The sequence below is a fragment of the Urocitellus parryii genome, chromosome 3 (genome assembly GCF_045843805.1).
Source record: "Urocitellus parryii isolate mUroPar1 chromosome 3, mUroPar1.hap1, whole genome shotgun sequence".
Taxonomy (NCBI): Eukaryota; Metazoa; Chordata; class Mammalia; order Rodentia; family Sciuridae; genus Urocitellus; species Urocitellus parryii.
Genome location: NC_135533.1, coordinates 217,108,847 through 217,130,854, shown reverse-complemented (window position 1 = coordinate 217,130,854; position 22,008 = coordinate 217,108,847). Strand labels below are relative to the sequence as shown.

The following is a 22,008-nucleotide window of genomic DNA, read 5'->3' as shown; positions in this document are numbered from 1 at the left end:
AGTTGTAACTTATTAAGCCCCTGCTATCAGGAGAATTGCAATAAGGCCCCATCTACTGGGCACCTACTATGTGCCGGGCACCTACTGTGTGCCAGACACCAAGCCAGGGGACTCTCAATAAGGCCCCATTTACTGGGTGCCTACTATGTGCCAAGGACTTGGCAGATAATAACTGCGGGTTTTGAGCACTCACCATGTCAGTGTTTCAGACTGACACAAGTACTAATTTGAGGGGTGGGGAGGTGGCTCAGTGGTACCGCGCTCGCCTGGCATATGCGGGGCGCTGGGTTCGATCCTCAGCACCACATAAAATAAAGATGTGTGTTCACTGAAAAGTGAAAGATACTTATTTAAAAATTCTCTCTCTCTCTTAAAAAAAAAGTACTAATTTGAGCACCTACTGCGTACCTCACCAGGCTAACTTATTTATAGCAAGTGCCACATACTAAGCACTCACTGTATACCAAGCATACGACAAGAAATTTGAACAGCAATAGCTGCAGCCCATGATTTGGGTGCCTGGCACCAGGTTTAGCTTGTCACACACCACTGACAGCATCCGCTGATGGGTGCCAACTATCTGTCCCACCCCATGCTGTTCCATATTTACATTCCAAACAGCATTTATGGAGCACCTACTGTGTACCAGGCAACGTTAAGGGTTTTGTTGAACAACAGTGATTGTTCCCATGACCTAAGCACCTACTGTGTGTATGGAGCGTAATATCTCCATATACCAAGTCGCTGTGGGGGCGACGGGCACCACCCCCCAGGTTCTCACCTCCACAGACTCCACAGGCCCTGTGGCTGACCCTGCAAGGTGCTGTCCCTGGCCTGCCCTGCCAGCTCTCACAGCCATGCAGAAGTCACAGCTGTCCCTGCACCCACCCCACGATCCAGGGGGCAGGAAGCCGGTTTCAGAGCCCACGAGGGGTTCACCACCATCACTGGTTGCGCACCTACTGGCTGCAGGCTGTGCGCTTCCCCTCGCCTCACTGAGCCTTCTGCCCAGGTGAGGGAGCGGCAGAGCAGGACCAAGGCCAGGCTTCACGGTCCTCAGTGGCCACCCGGGCTTACGGTGGAGGAGGCCCAGGGAGGCCACCATCCTGCCAGCCTTCATGCCCACCTCGTCTGCTCGGATCTCATACGTATTATTTGCCACGTGAACATCCTTGTGCTGCGACCCAGAGAGGAGCAGAGCTCCCATCTGCAAAGGCCTCGCAGACCCCTGAGCCAACACGGCTCACTTCCACTAGAATGACCTGCCTCCCAGTGAGACACTGGAACCCTCCTCTGAAACTAGACCTGAGGGGCCTCTCCCCACTTCTTGACCAGCCACCCCAACCCAAAGTGCCCAGGGAAGGCAGGCAGGAGCAGAAAACCAACTGGGGAATGTGCCAGAAGGAATGGATTTGCTGAGAAAGGGGGAGGAAAATAAAACCAAAACCATAATAAAATAAGAAACAACGGTGATGGTGGTGATGATGAGAAAAACCATAATAAAAGAAAGAAAGACGCCTTCCAGAAAACTCCCAGTCTGGTTACCTACCTTCCACTCTTCACCTGCTAACTTATAGGACTTTCTTACGAGGGAGGGACGCGGAGTGCTGAGCTACAAGGCCAGACCCGGCTCGAGGTGGGTCTCTGGACGCAGTGGGCCCCGGACGCAGTGGGCCCGACGCCGACGAAGCGGGAAGGTAGGACAGTGTCTTGGGAGACCCACGGCCGAGTGGTCTGGCCTCCACCTACCCTTGTGTTCAGACTAAGGAGCCCGCAGCCCTGGGGATACGCCTGGCCCTGAGTCTCTGCTGCTGCTCCTCTCGGGCCCCACCCGTCTCGGGGCAAGAAGTGGGGAGTCCCTTCCCCCGACTCCTGTCCTGGGCCGCCCCGGAGCTTCGCGTGCCTGGGCCGAAGCCGCTTCCTAGGCGACCCTGGGGTCGCGTCCATCACAATCCAGCCCAACCTGCGTGATGTCTTGGAGAGGGCCGGGCAGGCGTGTGCAGGAGCCAGACACGCTGCGGGCGGCGCGGGCACGGGCCTCAGGAGTGGGTCCTGGGGGACACAGGGCTCTGGGCCATCTGTGCAGCCCAGACCTGCTGGGTGTGTGGAGGCACGCAGGGTGGGCTGTGTTTGTGAACTTGCTCGAGACCAGCTGGTACTCACCTTACGACACCTCTGCCGGCCTCTCAGGTGGCCACCCAAGCCACAGGCCACCCTCACTGACCTCCACCTGATGGCTGGGCGCTGCTCAGTGGGCAGCAGGAAGGAGGGAAGGGGCCTGGGTGGCGGGCTGTGTCCATGGCCCCTGATCTCTCGCACCCAGCCCGAGCTGATGGTACCCTCGACTGACCCAAGATGCCCCCCCAGAGCACGCAGCAGGGGGCTTGAAGGTCTGAAGGCCGCAGCTGCTTCCAGAACAAAGGCAGGGTGGCTACACGTGACCAGAGGCTGCAGGTAGGCCACGGGGGGCCAGGCTGACACGAGGGCCCAGAGGGCAAAGCGAAGGGGCCTCCGCAGGCCCAAGCACAGGGCAGGCAGGGAGGGCCACGGTGAAGGTGGTGGCAGGGGCCACAGCGTGGCCCACACCCAGCTGCTGGGTGGAGGGGACTGGTGACAGGAGGCCAGGCGGACAAGCACAGAAGTGCAGAGATTCAAGAGCCGGGTAGCGGCCGCACGCTCCCTAGAGCCTGGCGTCAGATCTGAGGGCACCGACCCTGGGGGGAGCACGTCTGGGGCCTGAGAGCCACTGCTCCCTGCCGGGAGGAAGGCCATCAAGGAGGATCCAGCTGTGTCCTCTGCTCTGGCAACCACAGGTGCCAGCTGTGCAGAGGCCAGGAAGTGGCCCCAAAGATCGGACAGGAAGGAGGGAGGTGCGCCTGGTGACCTCTCTCAGCAGGGCAAAGCCTGCCGCTCTCCTGGTCCCTATTCTCAGTGCAGGTCAAGAGGCGGAGGACACGAGGACCCCGTGGCAAGACCCTCACTGCACTGGTGGGAAACCGAGGCACGGCTCGGGCAGATGTGTCCGAGGTCCAGGGGCGAAAGGAATCCGGCGAGGTGCCCCCCACCCCTGCGGCGGGCTCTGCCCCTCAGGCCCCGCGAGGCCGGCTGCGCCAGGCCGCGGTCCCCCCCGCAGAGAAGGGCGGTGGCCGAGACACGTACTGGACTGCAGCGTGCGCTGCCGCACCACCGAGGTGAAGGCGCCCAGGCCCTGCGGCGAGCGGGCCGCCAGGCGGAAGGCGTACTCGGTGTTGGGCTTGAGGTCATCCACCACGAAGGCCGTCGTGGGGTCGAAGGTCCTCCCCACCTGGGGTCCGGGAGAGACAGGGGAGAGACAGAGACGGGGAGATGGATACAGAGAACCAGAGACAGATTTAGAAAGAGGGAGAGAGAGAGACGGGGCCAGAGTGAGATGGAGACAGGAGAGAGGAAAGAGAGGGATGAGACAGAGACGCAGAGACAGACACGCAGAAGAGAGGGGATCGGAGGGGACAGCGACACGTAGGGATGAGAAACAGCAGAGCCAGAAAGCGGAAAAACCAGCAATAAAGGGACAGAACAGGTGACACGGAGGCGGAGCAGGGGCAGGGAGTCCGGTGAGCCCCGCCCTCCCGGCCCTGGCCCCTCCCACCCTGCCTTCCCAGTCCTGGCCCCTCCCACCCGCTGGCCCCTCCCACCCTGCCTTCCCAGTCCTGGCCCCTCCCACCCGCTGGCCCCTCCCATCATGCCGGCCCCGCCCCTTCCCGGAGAGCCCCGCTCCCCCAGCCCAAAGGGTACCTCGCGGCCACGGTCGCCCTCCCGGAAGAGCAGCTCATACTTGATGATGCTCTCCTGCCGCGGGGGGCTCCAGGAGAGCCCGATGCTGGTCTCTGACTTGGCCTCGGCCCGCAAGTTCATGGGCTGGCCAGGGACTGGGGGAAAAGGAGCAATGAACGGAGATGGGCGCGGCGGCGTGGGGGCGCTGCACACGGCTTCTCCCAGGCAGAAGCGCCCAGGTCGCCCTGGAGGAAGCGCTGAGCTCCGCGCCCCGCGGTTCTCTCTGAAACCCCACCTCCCCTGGCTGTCCACTTCCACCCGGTCCCTCTCCTGGCCTCTTCCTGATCCCAGCAAATTAAGTGAGAGAAGTTGGAAGGCGGCGAGTGTACACTGGAGACCTGCGTTCCCATCATTCCGCAGGCGCCCGAGTTTCCTGGATTTTTGGATTCAAAAGCCTGAACCCCAAGAGAAGGGTCAGCGACCCAGGAGACCTGGGCCCACGACTAAGCAGCCGCGAGTCCTCCCACCGGAGCGGGGAGGGAGGCCCATCTGCAGCCTGGGGTTGAGGCCCTTTTCATTTATTAACTGGAAACAAACATCATCAGTCCTACAGTAACAGTGGCAGAGGGGGTCCCCAAACTCAGCCGCTGACGCATCCCCGGGAGTGAATGACAGCGGGGGGCCATGGCATCACCGCCCGGATCTCGGCCCTGGGAGCCACCTGGGAGTCCAGCTGGAGCCCTGTGGGCTGGCCGGTCAGAGTTTCCAAGGAAAGCCAGAATTTTTTGGTTCTCTGGATGGCCCCAAATATCTCAAAGCACCGAGCAGGACCCACAGGCCGGCTGTGGCAATCAGCCTTGGGGCCGCAGCGCCTGGCCCCCTCCAGGCCCCAGCCAGGACGCCGCGAGGCTCACCTCCCTGCTGCGTCTTGACCTGGATGGGGTCCGAGAGGGGCCCATCCCCTACGGAGGTGAAGGCCAGCACGCGCACGGTGTAGGTCTCGTCCTCCAGCAGGCTGCCCACGGTGGTCAGCAGGCTGTCGTCCACGTTATGCTTCTGCCAGTTGCCCACCGGGTGCTCCGGCTCCATGGTGTAGTAGACGCGGTAGCCGCGGATCAGCCCGTTGGGCTCCACCGGTTCCTCCCACTGCACGATCATGGTGGTGGCGCTCAGCATGCGGGCCTGCACGTTGCGTGGCGCGCTGGCCGGGGCCTGCTCGCCCGTGCGGGTGACCACAGACTCGCTGGGTGGGCCCTGGCCAATGGAATTGACGGCAGACACCCAGATCTCATACTCCGAGTTCGGGCTCAGGCCGCCGATGCTGTAGCGCGTGGTGGTGATGTCCTCCTTGATCTGATACGGCCCGTCCTGGCTCTTGGACTTGTACTCGATGACATAATAGGACACAGGGTCTGGGTTGCCCGAGTCCCAGGTGATGGTGATGCTGGTGGCCGTGTTCTCCGTCACCATTGGAGTCCCAGGGGCTTTGGGGAGAGCTGTGAGTGGGAGGCAGGTGACAGATTGGGCACACTGTTGAAGGGCCCCAGAGCCATGCAGCTTCTGAACACACAACTGCCTTCCTCCCATTTTGGTTTACTGGGAGGAAACCTCTGTCTCATCCCCTCTACAGCAAGAGCCAGCCAGCGTGGCCATGGGTGGCACCAGGCTTCTAAATAAAGTCCTATCGGGTCACAGTCCTGCTGACGTTGCTCTACGATGGCCCAGCTGAGGGGTGCAGCACCGTCCAGCCGCCCAGAGCTGAAACTCTCCTTTTTTAACAGTTGCAGCTGGCCCAGGGGCACACCCTCGTGGCCCAGTGACTCAGGAGGCTGAGGCAGGAGGAGGGCGAGTTCAAGGCCAGCCTGGGCAACCTAGCAAGGCCCTGTCTCAAAACAGAGGGCCGGGTGGAGGCCTGGGTGGAGGCCTGCCCCCCCTGAGGCCCTGGGCTCCATCCCAGCTCTGCCAAGGAACAGAACTGGACCGGCTGGGTAGGACACATGTCCACCCTGCCTGTGGCACCTGTGGCCGCTGCTCGCTTCAGCCGGGTCACTCGGCTTTGCCCCACGGGCTTGTCTGCTCCCGCCTCACCCCTGCTGTGCCTGGCCACTTTCTGGAATGCCCATCCCGTGCCCCTCCTCCGCCTGGCAGGAGGCACGGTGCCCGCTTCACATGGCGGTTCTCCCACTTTTCGCCTCTGTCCCACTTTTCGCCTCTGTCCCAGTAGTGGGGCCTGGGTGTCACCCGCAGCTGACTCTCTCCCACTTGTCCCTAGACATCAGCCCACAGGCCCAGCGGCAGCCGACTCTCAGGTGACACCAAAGCCTTCCTGCAGCCTGGGTCAGGGCCTGGGGCCTTCCCGACTCTGCTCTGCAGCTGTCACCCAAAGGCTGCCAGACGAGCTGCCAGTGAGTGTGACCACGTGCCCATAAAACTTTATTCACAATGAGCGGAGGCCGACCCATCCCCAGGCTGCAGCCGGCTGGTCCCCGACGGACAGGTTGAAAACTCCACAACCTGCAACCCCGTTTCCCCTCCAGACCTCCTGCGTCTGCACGGGCTGCACCACCGTCCCCAAACCCTGTCCCTTGTCCTGCCTGGCTCACGCCTCCTCAGTTTTCAGTCTTTCCACTGAGACATGCTCTTCCCTCACGTTCCGGGGGATGAGTCCATCACGAGGAGCTCTGAAGGGCACTGTGGACCCCTGTGACCGTCCTAATGACCCTAGGTCACTGCTGCCTGGCTCTGTGGGCTCGGAATGAGCCACAGTCATGGACACGAGGGGCGAGCCCGTAGCCACGGCCACCTGCCCCCCGCCTGCCTCTGCTTCTACAGGCAAACCCCTGCTCCGCGCCTCAGCGTGTGGCAGGGTGCGGTGGCAGCCTGCGGCACCAGAGCTGTGGACGAGCAGCCGCCGCGGCTCCCTGCTCGCCACGCGGCACTTCCTGCCCCCACAGCACCTCGCGGGAGGACCTGTGCAGTCCCCTGCCTCCAGAGGCAGCCTCCTGCGTCACATGTCTACGGTGGCCATTTTTTCCTTTTGTGGCACTTGGGATGGGACCCAGGGCCTGTGCACACCTGGTGAGCGCTCTGCCCCTGAGCCATGCCCAGCCCTGTCCATCTCACTTGGAGACAGTGGGGCCAAGTGGCCCGAGCTGGTCTGGAACCTGCCGTCCTCCCACCTCAGCCTCCTGGTGGCCAGGACGATGCAGCCCTGGGTCTACCAGGCCTCCTGCTGGCCTTGGAGGCCGGGTCCAGTGATCAGTGTAAGCCGTCTATGTCAGTCCCCACATGAGGACAGTGGCCAACGCTGCACGGTCCTCGTCATTACACTTTGGAGAGCTGTCCTTCCAGGTCCCCAGCGAGGAGGCCGAGGCACAGCCCAGAGCCCCCCCCCCCCCCCCGCGCCCGGCTTACACTTCACTGTGATCTGGGCCACCGCCTCGATGACGCCCAGGCTGGACATGGCCACACACGTGTAGTTGGCCGAGTCCTTGACGTCCGTGAGCTCCAGCACGTTCCGGCCCACAGGCATGTCGTCCTCGGGCGTCAGGTCCTCGGCCCCCTGCATCCACTTGACGTAGGGCATGGGCGAGCCCACGGCCACACAGGTGATGTTCACGTTGCCACCCGGCATGATCTCGTGGCTGGTGGGCAAGATGGAGAAGCGGGGGGCCACGCGGCGGACTGGGGGGTGGCGGCGGCCGAGATGCCGGGGAGGGGAGGCGGCAGAGGAGAGAGAGAAGCAGGAAGGAGGAAGAAAGAGAGAAAGGGAGGAGAGACGGGAAAGAGCGGAAGCCATTAAATACGGACAGGCTCTTGTCCCCCAGGAACCCCCCAAACGAAAAGGAAACAAAGGCCAAAATCAAAAACCAAATCCAACACAAAAAACCAAAACGTCAAAGGAGGGGACTTCACAAACGAGATCGGAACGGAGTGGAGACGCGAAGCTGGACTTCAGAGCACAAGGTTCCAGACCAGAGTGGCTGTCACAGCACAGAGATGGACACAAAAATTTATCAGCCGTTTCTCATCTTTGCTGACAGCGTGGCTCCGGAGACCGGCCCTGCGTCCTGAGTGGGCGGTCACTCTGCAGAGCCTGCAGGGCTCCGGCGGGACACCCTGGGCCGCGGCGCTCGGGCCGACCTGACTCGCCACCCCCTGGTTCCCAGGGGACGGGGAAGGTCCTGCAGGAGAGGAGCCCGGAGGCAGAGGGGGCCTGGCAGCTCAGCCCCCACGCTCGACCCCTTCTGGTGACCAGGGACCCCACCCCCTTCCCCAACGGAAAGATGAGAAACTCTAATGAAATTTTTGTGGTTTTGGGTTAGAAACCCTCTAAAAGCTTCTGTCGGTCTGACAAGTTTCCATCGATAGATGCGGCTCTCAAAGTCACAAACATCATGCAAAGTAGGTTGAGAGAGTGGGGCGGGAGAGGAGCAGGGCGGGAAGGAAGGGGAGCAGGGGGTCAGGAAGGCTCAGGAGGCCGGAGCGTGGACAGATGAGAGAGAGACGGGGACGGGGGGTGGGGCAGAGAGAGCGGGGAGGGGCCCACTTCAGTGCTGCGTATTAATCTAGCAGATGTGACCCAATGTGACAGGTCACATGGTCACATCACGGCCCTGGTAGAGTCATAAACAGGGAAATATCATGATTATCATCATCGACCACCAGGGGCGAGCTGGGCTGGGCCGCGGGCGTGTTGGGTGCGCGTCCCAGCAGAGGGGTGCCGCCTTCCCTGCGGACCTCGCGGAGGGCGAAGGCGGCAGGATGCATTTCGGGGGCTCCATTTTCGGAAGTTGGGGGATTTTGGGGCAGGAAAGGGGCGGCCTCCAGGCCCCTGAACTTGAAAGGCTTGGCTACAGAAGGACACGTGCTGGACCGTGGGAGGGGACGTGGCCCGCTGGGAGAGGCTTCGGGCGGAAAGGTGTCACCCAGGGGATCCCCAGGGCCCAGGGAAGCCTGCTGGGTGAGTCCCCAGCCCGGGTGGGAAGGGTCTCTGTAGTGGTGCCAAACAGGGGGCCACCAGGAGGACCCGGGATCCCCACTGTGGCCCCGCCCTGGCTGTAGGCTCCTGGGCCCTGTGCCCTCGGCCGGGTTCGAGGTCTCGCCTGCTCTACTGAGGAGGGTCTCGCAGGATGAAGGGAAGCAGCCCTAGCTGTCCCCCAGCCCCGGCCTCCCGGAACCCCAACCTGCTCCCGAATCCAGGCGGGAGGCACGAGAAAGGGCCCCGCGGGGCGTGGCGGGGTCTGTGGAAACTGGCAGCCCTTCGGAAAACGAAGCCCCACGAAAAGTCCAGAGTCACACTGGAGACAGGATGGGGTGCCGCTGGGGAGGGGCGGGCGGGCACAGAGGGCATGCAGACAGACGGAGGTGAGTGAGGGCGGGGGGGGGGAAGGGGCCGGCCGCCCGTGGACCAGGCCAGCCGCCGGCACCCACAGCGAGGCTGGGGTGGGTGGGAGATGCCGAGGCTGTGTTGTCATGGAAACGGAACACGATGGGGATGAGTGTGGGGAGCTAATAATCCAGGACAGGAAACGGCATCACGTCCAGAACAGAATCGGGGGCAAATGATAAGAGCGAAAGCGAAAAGAAAAGGAAAAAGAAAGAAAGAGAAAATCCAACAAATGAGAGCAGCCCTCGGAGACAGACAGCACCCAAAGCCAGAAGGGCAGAGATGGAATGGGGGCTGAAAATCGGGGTCTGAAAGGAGGAGGGCTGTGGCTTCCCGGGGAGGGCCCCCCGCCCCCGGCAGAACACAGGATCTGGCCCCCGACCGGCACCCAGGGGCCTCGGCCCGGGGTCCAAGGCGGCCACGGGCGGGCGGGATCCTCGGGCAGAAAGGAGCAAACCAACCCGGCCCCGAGGGCCTCTCCTGCAGCGCCCAGACCCTGTCACACCTGCCCCGGGCTGCAGTCAAGTCCACGGCCTCAAGGAGTCCCACCCCCTGGCTAAGGAGCCCCAGGCCTTGGCAAGGCGCTGTCCCCAGCCTCAATTTCCTCATCTGTAAAAGTGGGGCAGTCAGGCGGCCCCCAGGACGATCCAGAGCCCAGCACACAGCAGGCGCTCGGCCAGGCCTGCGGCAGAAGGTAGACACAGGTGCTCTGCGCCAGCAAGTTGGGGGCTAGTTTTAAAATGGAAACCTTGAGGGTGCCCTTGTCCTTGCTCTGTCCTTCCTGATGACGTCCAGAGGTAAGTGTCCTTATGCCCTATTTGCAGATGAGGAAACGGCTCCGGGGGTGACAGACCCAGCAAGGGAACCCTGTGCCAGCACTCAGTCGGGCTGCCTGGTCCCTTTCCCTCACAGGGTGAGCCTGACTCACCACAGTGAGCAGCCAGAGTGACAGCCAGGTGTCCCTCTTGGCACCTCAGCGTCTTTGAACTTATGTCCTGACCCACTGGGAACACCAAAGAGGGCAGAGGACCCGTCACCTAGACACAACACCTCGGTATCCTGCAGCCTTCACGCTAAAGGTGCAGGGGCCATCAGTGAAAGGCTTCCCCGCGGGGACTGTGAGGACAAGGACAGGAGATCTCGCTTTAGCATCTAAGGCTGAACGTCAGGCTGCCACCTCGTCCAAAAGACCCTGGTCACACTCTTGTGTCTTAACTCCCCGGCAGGGCTGTCACGCTCACTGGGAGTGGACAAGCCGTCACACCTCGAGCCTGTGGAAGACCTGCCCCAGAGGCTCCGTGACCACAGGCCGTCCGAGGCGGTCTGTCAGCAGCAGGGCTCGGTGCCCACACTCCCCGACACGGCCAGCGGCCACCCGCTGAGCGGTCCGCCAGGAGCTACAGAGGCCTCTCGGGCACCCCAGAGCTGCCCGCCTGCTTGCCCACCCACCTCATCTGTTTCTGAGGGTGGACTCTAGGAAGAGGCTGGTTTGCCACGACTTTGCGGAGGATCTCGTGCCCACTGGCACCAGGCGACCCGGATCTCCCTGGGGCTTTGAAAAGCCGGTGGGCACCCTCCGGGCCAGCAGGAGGGCGGCTGACGCTGTGTTCTGCGCGGTTGGTGCTGACCCACCCACACCGTCTCTCCACCCCTGGCTGCAAGCTTGAGGTGCAGGTTAGAGAATAGTGGGCACGGGGCCCACGGGACAGAGAGGCCCGCGGGACCCCCGCCCCAATTACCGACCTGAATGGAGGGTCCAGGCGGGTTATAAAGGACCACACCAGCCTTGGTCCTCAGCACGCTCCAGCGGGCTCTGGTCCCAGCTCTTCTCGTCACCGAGTAGCCAGGGGGTCCCAGCAGGGGGACCCGCGTGGACGAGGGGTCAGGAGGGTGGGCAGCGGGGGTGGGGTGGGGTGGTGGCAGGTGGGGGGGGTGGTCGCTTCAAACCCCGATTCACATGGAAAAACAACTCAAAAACCGTCAAAGCAACCAGGAGACGACCCTCCCCCAGGCAGGAAGAGGCAGAACTCAAAAACAAAAGTGGGTTCAGTGGGGGCAGAGGAGGGGAGGAAGGAAACTCAAAAGTGAGGTGATGGGTTGAAGCACTGGGAGGGACCCCACGGTGTCAGCCACGTCAGGGTTCAGCGAGCCCAGCGCCGGGACCTGCTGCGCGTTTTGGGGTGAGAGAAACTTCTGCTGTTTCTCCAGACTCCAAAACGGGTAGCGGGCGGGAGGGTGGGGACGCCCAGAGGTGCCCAGGGACGGCAGCCTCCAGGGTCACTGGGGCCTAGATTACACCTGTCGGGGGTCGGAGGCCTGTGGCCGGCCTGGGCCCCTCCCCGCCACCCTGCAGTGCTGGCACTGCTGCCCGCCTGCCCTCCCGCCCCCAGTGCCCTCTGCCGTGAAGACAGCAGCTTGCAGGCCCCGAGGGTCCTGGACCCCAGCACGGCTGATGGCGGCCTGGCCAGCCGGGGGCGTCTGAGGAGGACGTCAGCTGTTTCATGGACACATATCTTTTTAATTGTCAGGGTTTTGGGGGGTGTCACCCTCTCTCTCTCCCCTTTGTGCCCCCCCTTGCCAATGCACCGACTACCTCGCCCCCTCGCTGTGGCCGCGGACTCGGGCTTCCCAATGACAAGGTGTAATCTAACGTCCCCCACAGAGGAGACAGCGATGCACAGGGCGGGGTGCAGGCAGCAGGCGGGGTAAGGAGCACAGTGTTCCTGCAGGGCCCTCCTGAGCCCAGGCCAGTGGGTGCCCCTCTCTCCCCGGGGAGGGTGCAGGAGGGGCCGCACTCTGCTCTCACAGCCCTGCCCGGGAGGAAGTCGGCCAGGGTGGGCCACGGCCAGCTGCGGGCAGCCGGGGGCCTGGGGAGCGGCCAGCAGACACCCGAGGTCCTCCCGGTATTGCAGGAAGGACAGGTGTCCTGGGCCCTGCGTCTGTGTCCACCACTGTTTTGGGAACAGGAAGTAAGGGACACCTAGAGGTCATGTCCACCAATTCTAGGGCTTGGTGCCGGAACTTTAGTTCAAAAAGTCACCTCACCCCTGAGGACAGGGGGACCACGGACGGCCACCTGGACTCCCCGACTTGGTCAGACGGCCTGTCCCGGCCACCCGGGTCGGAACTGGAGACTCTGCAGGGGATGAGTCCGGTCCCTTTGGCCTCCTCCCAAACCCTGGAGGTGTCCTAAGTCCACTGTGGAGGAACGTCCTCCTGACGGCCACAGCTGGCACCGAGAGCCATTAAACAGGGTCCTGCTCCCCGAGATGCTGTGCAGCTGGGCCCCTGCCCACGACTGACCTTGGGGCGCTGCTCCCAGGGGCACAGGGCACGGCGGTGGGGAGGGCGTTCTGCATCCGGCCACCCGCCCAGGGCCGCCAGGGGCACTGGGAAGTGGCCAGGGGTGTGGCCTTGGCCCTTTGGGTCCCAGAGGTCAACTTCAGAAAGAGAAGGGCGAGTCTGAACCCCCGGCCAGCGGGAGCCAGAGGCCAGAGGTCAGAAGCTCCGCTGGGGCCGGGACTCCTGGGACAGTGGTGGCAACAGGGCAGGACACATCCGGCAGCCTGAGCCGGGCGGGTGCCTCTGTGGGCACCTGGGTGCACCTTCCAGCCGCGCCTGGGGCTGGACTAGACTTCCGGAAAGTGGCTGGGGCCCTGGGGGAGCCACTGACCTCTGGGGGACAGGGCTGGAGCCACAGGAAATGAGACCAAGGGTGGACTCGGAAAGGCACCAGTGAGAAATGAGATCAGAGACCCCCGTCAGCTCCTGGCCCACGCGTTCGAGCAGTTTCTACGGAGTGGACACTGAGGGGCCTCGCAGGGAAGGGAGCGGCTGGACAGGCTCTTCCCTTGAGCTCTCTACTATATCATGACGACAGTCCTCTGGTGTCCTTCTAGGCTGACCACATGGGACACCTGACAGGGTCAGCTCCGTGGAGTCCCCCTACCCCTGTGGGCTGGGCACATTTAGGGTCTTTATCATTCAGACGAAGACACATGGACTCCAAGGGTCAAAAGGCCAGCCGCGGTCTTGCAGCCAGGGCGGGGCAGAGAAAGGCTGACCTGAGGCAGCCAGAGTCCAGGCCAGAGCCTGTGCGGCACTGTCACCACTAGGCTGCACTGTCCCCAAATCCAAGTGGCTTCTGAGACCCTCAGCCCCCTCAGCTGAAATCCACACGGACTTGCTTTGGTGCAGGGGGCAGACCACTCCCCACCTGCGGGGCTTCCCTGAGGGGCCACAGCTGCTTAGTGAGGGGAAAGAAGTCCCTGCGGGGACCTGGTGCCCTCCCGCCAGCTCAGCTTGGGTCTAGGAAGGGGGAGGCTGGAGAAAGCAGGTGAGGGGCAGGAGGTCAAGGAACGCAGGCCCAGCAGGGCGGCCTCTGCCCTGGACTGCTGTCTACAGGGGGCAGCCGGCTGGGCTGGGCTGGGCAGAAACCCAAGTCTATTAGGTGGCGGCCTGTGGAGCTGGTGTGAGACTCAGGCTGGGCTACCATTGGGGAGGGAGCAGGAGAGTCTGCAACTCTGAAGGTTGGGAGATGGGGCAGAGAATGAGAGAGAGGGGAGGGGGAGGGGGAGGGAGGGGGGAGGGAGAGGGAGGGAGAGGGACGGAGGGGGGTGGCGAGGAGAGGCCGTGTCCTCAAGCCCTGGTTTCTCCAGGATCCCACAGCTCTGATGCTCAGGTAACTCAGAAAGTGACCGTGCTGTGCGGTTAGACAAAGGCGCCGTGACTGGGCGCGGAGCCTGGGGAGGAGCAGAGGGGCCAACGTCTCCCGTCTGCCCTGCCTCGCGTCTGGGCCTGTGCCAGCCAGGACGATGAAGTCGTCACACCGGCTGCCATCCTGCCATCTGGGCCCCGCGTGCCAGGCACGCACTGCTCTCGCAGGCTGTGCCGTTATTCCTCGCCCTTTCAGGTGACCCTTGTCTTTATTTGGAAGTTTCGCTGTTCGGAGGAGGACTCCGATTCCCGCTGCCCTTCAGCGGGGACCTCCCGTTTCGTTTTGTCTTGGGTGACGGGGGCAGTGGGGACAGCCCCGTGTGAGGCGGAAGAACAAGGAGACACCTGCCTGAGCTCCCTCCACCTGCTGCCCTGGTGGGGCTCTGGGCAGAGAGGGCCGCCGTCCCCCACGCCCGCCCCATGTCCCTCTGCACCCCCCGCCCTCTCTGCCGGGGCGGCCACTTTCTGCTCTGACATCTCAGCTGCGGGACCCCTGCCACCCTCCTGGGTGAGAGTCGGGACAGGAACACTGGCTTTTAAGTCACAATGCATTTGGAGAGCAACCACGGAACAGCTCAGCCAGGGACAGACACCAGACAGCACAGAGCAAGACAGGACAGACAGTCGCTCTGGGGGAGGGCGAGCAGGTGGAGGGGCGGCAGGGAAAAACCAACCGATCGACTTTTCCCCCAAAATGAAACAAAACTTTAAAAAAATTAGGAAACGAAAGAAAGAAAGGAAACAAAAGAAAAAAAACAAAAAGAGAGAGAAACGGACCGGGAGACAGGAGCCCGCCAACAGAGGGCGCGGGACGCACCAGGCAGACCACGGGGCATGCAGTCTCACATTCTCCCAGCATGCATCAGGCCCGTCACCATGACGACGAGGTGCAAGAACTCAGCAACGACATGACCAACGGATGCAGAGCGACCACAATGCAAGCATCGCATGTGTGCGCCGCCTCGGCCGGGCTGGGCACGGAGGCTGTGTCTTTCTGGGTTTGCTGTCGCCGGGCAGCTTCCTGTCTGTGGTGGTGCCCACTGTCTGCTCCGTTTCTGCGTCTCGGCTGTGCGTGTGCGTGTGCGTGTCTGTGTGTGTCTACTGTGCTCAGTGTGTGTCGTGTCGTTTTTTCGGAATGTAAAAATGTGGGTAAAGAAAGTAAAAAAGAAAAAAAACACACCAACCTTCTCGAAGCTCTGAGGGATGTAAAGGGGGTTGATGCGGAACACAATGACATGGGGAGAAGAGAAAAAATAGGGGAAATACAGAGAGTAAAAGAGGACTTCCCAAGGCGAAAAGCTGCATCGTTTGTTTTCTCTTTAAACCAAAAAAACTCAAATTAAAAAAGAAAAGAACAGCGACGGCTTCCTTCTCCCCGCTCGGGCCGACGGGCGCCGGCTCCCTCGCTGCCCAGGGGTCGGAGAGTCTGAGACCGGGCGAGACCGGGCCGGCTGGCCCTGCCGGGAGGCGGCCCTGCCCCTCCGCCCACTGCGCCTACACTGCCCTCCATCCCCACCGGCTGCAGACCCCAGTGCTGGCAGGGAAGCCACAGGAGGATGAGGACCAGTCCATCGGGGTCACGGACGCGCTAGACTCACCGGGTGCCGCGGTGGCAGATCAGACGCCCGCCCGCCCGCACCCCCCTCCCCGCAAGGCCTGCTCCTACACAGGACGCGCCACCCGCGGTGCAGGACCCAGGAGTCGCCTCAGGGCCAGCGGGAGCTGTGGCCACTGGACCAGGGGACGAGGGTCTTGGCACCGCTCAGCCCGCGTGGAGGATGACGAGGGCGGGCCCCGCGTGGGTCACTGAGCTTGGGAGGGCGTGGCCAGGTCGGTTGGCACAGAGCGGCCGGGCGGGCCGTGGAGGCCGTTTCTACCACGGGTCGGGTCAGAACCAGCCCCGAGTGGGACGGGGTGGGGAGGGGACACAAAGCTTCTGAGAGGACCCAGGATCCTGACGGAGACGAGGGGTCGGCAGAGTCATCCGGCCCCGTGGGAGCACCTGGGCACCTGAGGCGGTGGAGGTGGGGGACCCCTGGGACAGGGACCCCTGGTATCCGGCAGGGACCTGGCGGGGACGGGAAGCCGGGACCCACAGCTTCGCTGGGTGCCGTGCCTGCCTGGCCCGAGGGGGCCACCAAGCCCGCGAGTGTGCCTGCCAGGCCCGGTCCTCCCACTGGCCCGAGCGTGAGCGCCCCGCGGGTCTCGGCTGTGGGCGCGAGTGCGCTGGGCCAGCGGGGCGGCCTGGACCCCAGCTCCGAGGAGGGCGCGGGGCGGGGCGGGCAGTGAAGCGGGACCACGAGGCCACAGTCGGAGAAGCACAGCCAGCACACGACACGGGGCACCACACACCACAGAAGCCACCGGGGGCGGCGGGGACAGGGCCGAGGCCCGCGGGCTCCCCCACCCTGCGGCCCAAGACTGCCCCTCCCCCGCCCGCTCGTGCCCGGCCGCTGCCCAGGGCGGGCGTTCTCACGGCCAGGGGCAGGACGAAAGCCGCCCGCTGCCCAGGCCGGGAGCCGAGGTCCAGAGAGGGAGGCCGCCAGTCCTGTCCCCCGGCTGGGGAGGGCGCCTGCGGGTCTGCGGGTGGGGGAGCCGGAGGCGGGGCCCTGCGGGGACCTGGGTGCCGCGCTCCCTACCTCGCACGTAGAGGTTGGCGGGCGAGGAGTAGCGCACGCCCGCGCTGTTGGTGGCCACGCACTCGTACTTGCCCTGGTCGGTCTCCTCGCTGCTCTCGATCTGCAAGGCCCCTGCGGGGAGAGGGACAACTGGCCACTGAGGGGGGCCGGCCGCGCTGGGAGGCCATCCCGAGTCCCGGCTGGCCCGTCTCTGGCGCTGGCCCAGCTGGAGAGGGTGACGACACAAGGCAGGCCCGCAGGCCCGCCGGACCCCACCGGGCCTAGCCCTTACTGGGCTGACTGGACACTCCAGGGTGCCCGGCAAATCCTCCGCTCTCGCTGAAAGGGAGCTGCCCACGGGGCCACGCTGCCAGGCCCAGCCCCCAGATGGGCAGCAGGCGGCCACGTTGCCGGGGTGGACGTGAGAAAGCACCGCGTGATGCTCTCAGGGAAACGGGTGGGGCTGGCCCTCAGCCCCCAGCCCCAGGCCTCAGGGCCAACGGAGGCCGACTGCGAATCCAGGAGGCTGCAGCCGCTCGACAGCGCCCACAAGTCCCACCCACGGTCCGCGACCCCTAGTGCGTGTGGAATCGGGGTCTCCACCCCCGGGTGCCTGTGAGCACGCGGAGCAGTGTCACCTCACGATGGCTGAGGTAAAGCCACCAGGACAGGGCGCACCAAGCATGCTTGGCCTCAGAGTCTGGACCAGAGCCACTGTCTGGACAGTGCGCAGGGGCCAGGCCTCCCGGAACCAAGTCCTCCAAATGAGTGACTGGACACGCGGACCCACGGACACCAGGCGCCGGGACCCAAGGTCCTGGTGCCCCTCAGTGTGCCTGACACTGTGGACCCAGCCCCAGGCCCGGTGGCGCGGGCTGCAGAGGTCGACCGACGGAGGCCACTACACTCACAGCTGACCTGGGGTTGGGTGGCCCAGTGAGGCCAGAACCACAGGCCCGGACCTGGGCACGGGCTGGTCATGAGTGGACAGAGACGTCTGAGACAGCAGGCACTGAGGCCAGGTCCCGGTGCCCAGCGGCACGTGCCGTCCCCTCGCAGCGTCTGAGGTCACAGGCCCCGAGGAGACTCCACTTCTGCCCACGTTAAGGAGTCGCTGAGTCGCAGACCAAGTCGGTGGTCGGAGTTAGCGAACAGGAAGCCGAGACCCCCCAGGGCTGTGGAGCCTGACGGGAACGTGTCCCCATGTCACAGCGAGGCCGTGTGCCCGAGCCCAGGCCTTCACAGGACACACGCTCACCCACACCCCACGAGGCCCGGGGTCCATGGCCTCCGTTTGGTAAGAGCTAAACTCCGTGAAGGGACGTGAGGACGTACGGTCACAGCCTGACCCAAGGGCCCGTGGCCGCGAGGTAAGGAAGGCGAGAGAGGGTCCCGCGGTGTCAGAGCTGCGAGCTTCATCAGAACCCGTGGCACAGGAGCCCCACACCAGAGCTGTTTACGGTTGTCCTAAGAAGTGGCATGGGCCCCAGACAGGGAGGTCCTCTTTGGGGGCAGCAGATAGAGGCTCTGCCCCTACAGAACAAATACCTACGTTCTTCCCCGACCTCAGACTCTGGGGTAATGGGCAGTGGAGATCACTGTGAGGCCCAGAGAGGGCAGGGAGCCCGCCCTAGGTCACACAGCATTCTTCCTAGGCTTCCACCCAGACCTATGGAGTCGCCTCTGAGGCAGCGCTGAGGGCGGGCCCAGAGTCCATCCTGGCCTTTGACAGTGCCTGCCTCGGCTCCCTCGGGCTGGACACCCCAGATGGTCACATCCAGAGGCTGCTCTGCAGCTGACCTCAGAGAGGCAGAACGGAGGCTGCAGAGGGGCTTTGCCAGGGCCCTGGGTGGCGAGGAGGTGCTGCTCCTCCCCCCAGCAGGCGGCCACCCACTTCTGCACTCGCCCGGCCACAGACAGACACAGAGACAGGAGGACACTGCAGGGTGGTGGGAGTGGGGGCCTGGGGGGCCCCGGAACCTGGGCAAGGTGGCGGGAGCGGGCCTCTTACCTCGGATCGGAGTGCTCTCTGCAAGGGAAGAGAGACCAGGCGAGTGTCAGGAGGGGCCAGGGGCCAGGGGGAGGCTGGCCAGCCGGGGCCTGGAGACCCAGGGGGCCTGGCTGCAGGACAGGTGGGCAGAGCAGGCTTCCCACGGGAGGGGTCTGCGGGCCGGAGTGGCCCTGCCCTGGGGAGGGAGGAGGCCCGACCCCCTTCTCTCCTTCTGGGGTCCAGCAAGGGGCTGCTTGAAGGCCTGAGTCTGGACTGGGGAGGGGGAGGGGAGCGAGGGGTCTGGGTCTTGTTAGAGACGGGGACAGCAGGAGTTAGTGCCCGGGGCTGGGCGTGGAAGCAGCTAAGGGAGGTCGCAGACGGGAGGAGGGCGGGAGGAGCCGGGATGGGGGTCAGGGCCTGTCCAGCTCCCAGAGGAAAAGAGGAAAGGGCGGGCGGCCGAGGGGACACTGGGGACCCAGATTGGACCTCACAGTTCTGCTCTTCTTCCCTGGCTCGCCCAGCCCCTGTGACAGCAGCTGGCCACAGAAGGACAACCGGGACCAGAAGGCCTGAGACCAAGGCAGAGCGGCCGTCGCGCGCAGCCGGACGGGCACCCGAGGGCAGCTCTCCCCATGGCCTGGGTCACGGTACAGCGGCCAGGGCCGGGCCAGGAGGAGCCGGGGAACCTCAGGCCACCTGAGGCAGAGGAGGCGACCGGCTGGGGGCCCACCTTCCCTCTGGGAGCGCCAGCCCTCTAGGGCCGCTCTCCGCCCTCCTGAGAGGCCAGGCCAGGGAGCTGGAGGGGCCCCGCGGGCTCCTGCTTCACTGTCTCGCTGCGCTCGGGTGACCACGTAGGAACTGGGCTAGAGAACCCGGTCCCCACGGTGGCCAAGCTGTCATGGCCACCACCGAGTAGAAAGGGCAGGTCTCTCAGCCATCCCCGGGGCCTGCTCCCCTGGCGGGGAAGCCGGAGGCGGTCCTCCGCCGTCCTGGGTCGGCCACTCGCACCTCAGTGACAACGAGCCCAGGGTGCTCAGGCTGGGGCTGGGAGCAGAGGGTGACGAGGACCTGAACCGCCCGGCTGGGAAAGGTCAGCCCGGCCCCAGAGCTGGCCACCGAGGGCTTGCCATGGGGACCGAGGGCCCGCTGCCCGCTCTGAGGCCCGGCCCGGCGCTCCTTTTCCTCTTTTCCTCCGGGGCCGGTCTCTGCGGCCCTGGCACCGGCTGGGAGGGGTGGCCGTGGGGGTCGGGTTAGTGAACATGCCACACACGTGGGTTGGTTACTGTCACGGTGGCGGTTAGTCTGGGAGGTGGGGACCAGAGGCGTTAGTCGCTGGCGGGGTCAGACTTACCAAAGGTCTCTGAACGTTAGGGGACAAGAGAAGAGAAGAGACCGTTAAGGGTGCTGCCGGCCCAGGAGGCCGGGGGGTCAGGGTGACAGCCCTGGCCACGGCTGACGCGCAGCCTGCGTCTGTGGGGCGGAGAACGTGCTGGGCACCCCTGGACGGGGTGGGCACCTCTCACGGGGAGACTGAGGCTGGGGAGGGCGACCTGGAGCCGACCCGAGCTGGCCCATGCCCGTCGGTGCTGGGCTGAGCTGCAGGGCGGGCATGGGCACAGGGGCCCGCAGGAGCCCCGGGCTCTCCGCCCCTGGAACACCAGCCTCGGCCCAGACGCACGTGCACTGTGGCCGTCACATGCGTGTCCCCAAGCGAGGGCAGCAGGAGGTACGGTGGAGGTGGTACCCAGGCCACCGTCAGGCGCCACGGGAGAGGCTGGTGGGAAAGACCCGCTGGGGAAGGCAGAGGGACCTCGTGTGCCACGCGGGGAGGAGGTCGGGCCAGCACCAGGGGCTGGACACAGACAGGACACAGAGCAGGGACAAGGACACACAGAGCCCAACCGGCCGACGGGTGCAGGTGCGGGTGCGGGGGGGAGGGGGGAGGCTCGGGTGGCGCCTCCGCCCAGCTGGCCGGCCAGTGCTCAGCCCGGGTACGCCCTGCTCGGCTGTGCCCACAGGCCCTGCCGCCTCGTGCTCCCGATGCCCTCTGGGTCTGGCCCCAACCCCCTGGAGACACCCACTGCCTCGGCCCCCGAAACACCATCCCCTGTCCCCAACTGCCGGGGCCCTGGGCAGCCGTCTTGGGTCCTCGGCCTCCACAGACTCTCTGCGCCACTTGCCACCTGCCCGCCCATCATGCACCCAGGCGGACGGCCTCCGGGGCCCGCTGCCACCTCTGCCCGTCTGTGCCCAGGGCTGCCCGGGTTTCCACTCCTCTGGGTCCACTGTCCACGTGCTCTGCGCCTCCTCACGGTCAGCACTGAGCCTGGAGACACTCCCTGCCCTCTAGAGCCGCCCCCTCGCCCACGGGGGCAACCCTCCTGCTGGCCACCCCTGCACGGACGGCCTGGAAGTGCCCCTCCCGCGGCCCCGCGCCCCGTGGGCACCGTGCTCACCAGATCGCAGCTGCTTGATGCGCCCGTTGCTGGCGCTGGGGTCCACAGGCAGGAAGTCCTTGAACCAGGTGATCTCGGGGTCAGGGTTGCCGCTGGCGGCACAGAGCATGGTGGCCGTGCGTGTCCGCTCCACGACCTTCAGCTGCGGGCCCATGTCGATGTTGGGGAAGCCGGGGGGCAGCTGGTCCTCTGAGGGGGGAGGCGGAGGGTGGAGAGGAGGCGCCGGCAGCCGGCAGAGCCACCGCCGCCTCTGAACCAGGCGCCCGCCCGCTTGGGAGGACCACGGGCTTGGCCAACTGCCCTCCACAGGGTGACACAGCTCTGGGGCCATGCGGCAGGCCTGGACACCTGTGGTGTCCAGCAGGAAGGGTGCCCCGGCCCCGGGCAGGTGAGGTCCAGGGAGGCTGCGCCACGCTGACCAGCGCACGGCCGCCCGGCAGGAAACCCGGGGTCAGGCGGCCGCCCTGCGCTGCCCCCCGCCTCCCTCCCTGCAGCCCAGCCCGTGGCGCCACACACCCTTGGCCACGGCGCCCAGGCCCGTCCCCCATCCCGAGCCAGCTCCCTGGTCTGGACCTCCTGGGCTCTGACATCTTCTCAGAGGGTCACCCCCCGTCACGTGTCAGGACAGCCGTGTCAGCTGGGCCCCTCGCACCCTGCCCAGGGCCCCGCTGGTCGGCCAGGGTCTGGTGCCCCTGGACAGTAATGTGGGAGGAATGGAATGGGGGGGACGAACTTGCTGGGAAGGGTCCCCGCGGCGGCGGCCATGGCGGGGGCGTGGTGAGAGCCCGGGGGCGCTGACGGGAGGGTGGCCTCATCCAGGGTCTGCAGCCCACAGCGATGGCCCAGTGGCCCAGCTCCACTGGCCGGACGCTGGGCTGCAGCCAGGCGGGCCCTGCTCCACGGTGCCCTCGCTCTCCAGCCGGCCCCCTGGCTCCTCTGCTGTGGCCGATGGCCGACAGCTCCAACAGAATGGTCTCTAGCCCCACGTGGGCTGCGCTGGGCCCCACGAGGCCACGTAGAAGCCCTGGACCCCAGGACCTCAGGAGGGCTGGGCGGACGCGGTCCTTTAAAGATGGATCAGGGCAC

The 22,008-nt window shown here is 65.0% G+C and overlaps 1 protein-coding gene across 1 annotated transcript in view; it reads right to left on the bottom strand.

The window, feature by feature from the left end:
* Ptprs (protein tyrosine phosphatase receptor type S) overlaps positions 1-22,008 on the bottom strand; it is a 55,256-nt gene that overhangs the window by 21,562 nt on the left and 11,686 nt on the right. Inside the window, 8 exon segments of the mRNA XM_077796612.1 lie at positions 3,160-3,304; positions 3,775-3,908; positions 4,668-5,249; positions 7,168-7,437; positions 16,498-16,608; positions 18,488-18,505; positions 19,818-19,826; positions 20,923-21,111. Coding sequence (XP_077652738.1) covers positions 3,160-3,304; positions 3,775-3,908; positions 4,668-5,249; positions 7,168-7,437; positions 16,498-16,608; positions 18,488-18,505; positions 19,818-19,826; positions 20,923-21,111 — 1,458 coding nt within the window.